The sequence below is a fragment of the Aspergillus sydowii genome (genome assembly GCF_001890705.1).
Source record: "Aspergillus sydowii CBS 593.65 unplaced genomic scaffold ASPSYscaffold_71, whole genome shotgun sequence".
In the NCBI taxonomy this organism is placed as follows: Eukaryota; Fungi; Ascomycota; class Eurotiomycetes; order Eurotiales; family Aspergillaceae; genus Aspergillus; species Aspergillus sydowii.
In genome coordinates, this window is record NW_024467929.1 from 1,964 (window position 1) to 4,177 (window position 2,214).

Sequence of the window (2,214 nt, forward strand, 5' to 3'; positions counted from 1 at the left end):
TAATCTGGATCATCCACGGGAACGACGCCAGATCGCGGCAGAAGCTCGAGTTCGTCGGCACTCTCCTTCTGATATATACGTCGGCCATCCCGGTCGTGGTACTACAAACCGCCATCGATATCTATTCCCGCTCGGTATGCCTACTGTGTCTGACCATTGCGATGGCCCAAGGGGTAGCAGAGATCATCAGCGTGGATGGTCTCGATAGTGCCAGGGCTTTTCGGCGTCGCTGTCTTTGGCTCGGGTTGCTGGCTTTGATGCCGGCAACATATGTTTTGTTGCACCCCGCTGCTGGCTCATTGTCGTTGGCTTTCGGGCTCGTACGACTCGCTGTTTTAAGCCTGCTCGCCGCGCTGTTGCATCTGGCTGACCTTCCGGAACGCTGCAGGTTGGTGGGTAGTTGGAGGCCCAGTCTGTATCTGATGCATCTGATGGTCGTCATGAATAATGTGCTGTATGCCCAGGATGTCGTGGATGCGCTCTGAAACCAATAGCCGCAGGTGGACATGGACAGGAAGGTTCTTTGCTCGGGTTTGAGTGGTGAGCGGTGGGCGGCTGGCTACAGTGTATTTAGTCCCCGCGTACATTAGGTGTTGGTCTTCATATCCCGTCATAATAAACAACTTTTATCGCACGGCTAAAGTTCCTCGGGCTTTTTCCATTGTTCGCTCGAGCCCACTCTGTAATTCAGGAGGCAAGGGTCCCACGCCCAGAAAGGTTACCGAAGCCGCACGTAAAATAATGTAAAATACACTGTGACATGCCATTGTATCTAACCGATCATCCTCTCGCTGGGTGAGGGTTGTGTGGCGGCGAAAATCCCGGAGTTGACCAGGGTTGGGCCATACCCGGGGTTCGAGCCAAAACGGAGGGAAGAAGAAATCTTGGCCATTAAGCGAGGCTTCTGTGGGCCACTGGTCATGGCTATTGGTTTGAAGTATGGTTGTGACTCATAATAGCATGACCGCTTGCATGGTGAAACAAGTCCGACGGACAACCTCGCCTTTCCGAGACAGATCCGTATATACCTGGATCAGGACATTCTCGACTGGTCCGCCTAGCACCATGTGCCAGCACTAGCGTTCCCAGGGAGAACGTCTCGAATCGACGAGGGTCTCGGGCAATATCATAGATCGAACTCTGAGGTCTAGTGCTCTCATGGGCGTTTGCATCCAGCAACTAGACCATGCTATCTACACGGGAGAACGAATAGAATGGACTGCCGGGCAGGCTTGATCCTATGGCGTGTGGCCTAGTCATCTACATGGGTTCGGACTAACGTACATCCCAGATAATGCAAACATTAAGGCGCATAGTAGTCAGGCCGTCTCGTTCGCCTGCCGGACCGGCGGAGGTCTCGTACCAAAGCTCCTTCCGAGGTGACCTCCGCTCGAGCCGTGCGGCCACCGCCAGCGCTTTCGACTCCATCCTCTGCCTCGCCCATCGTCACGGCGGTGGAGTAGCAAGCATCGAACCTCGTGACGCCGCGGCTGTAAATGCGTCAGTACGGGCAATGGTGGGCACACAAGAGGATGATAGGAACAGCCTGGGATTCTTACCAATTTGGACAGTTAAAGTTGATCCGTGTCGACCGTCGTTCGAGCCAATCCTCCATACAGCCCAAGTGCACGCTCCGTCTGCACCGCTCACACTTCAAATTGACAATGTCGTCTGCTGAGTTGTCATGACAGATCAGACACTCTATTATGCTGCCGTCATCATCCTGCCTGAGTGAGCGGAGGATCACTGGCGTGCTGGTGTTGTCTGCATTGGCGGTCCCGAACTTGATGCGAGCGGGGGTAGACGGCGACACCTCGAATTGAACCGATCTTTGCCGCAGCTGCTCCATGCGGATGGNTTGACGCTCAGCCGCGGCGGGTTCAACGTCCATGGGGGTCACTGATGTCGAACTTACATCCCCTAGGTCCAGTTCTGGGTACCGCCGGGAGTCGATCTGCCGACTCTCCGTGTGTGGATTCCGGGCATGCTGGCCGATGACACGTGAAGCGCGAGCGCTCTCGTACCAGCGCTCTGCGAGCGGCCGCACTTGTTCATCCTCCTTGTGCCGGTGGTACCGTTTGCATAGCAGCAGTTCGGCAATCATGCGCAGTGACTCGAAGAGGCTGTCATCTGCTGGTCGCTGCAGCGCCAGAAGCTTCAGGTTGTGAGCAGCCTCGGTGCGCGATTGCGTTGAGATGCGGTTTTTGCAGTTCG

At 55.5% G+C, this 2,214-nt stretch overlaps 1 protein-coding gene across 1 annotated transcript; it reads right to left on the reverse strand.

Annotated features, from left to right (window-relative positions):
- Nucleotides 1–1,303: 1,303 nt before the first annotated feature.
- Nucleotides 1,304–1,849, reverse strand: ASPSYDRAFT_165534 (uncharacterized protein; the record flags this gene model as incomplete). The annotated part of the gene is made up of 2 exons (XM_040843365.1): nt 1,304–1,490; nt 1,560–1,849. 2 exons carry the CDS (start codon nt 1,847–1,849, stop codon nt 1,304–1,306), a joined length of 477 nt encoding a protein of 158 aa, XP_040695648.1.
- Nucleotides 1,850–2,214: the final 365 nt, after the last annotated feature.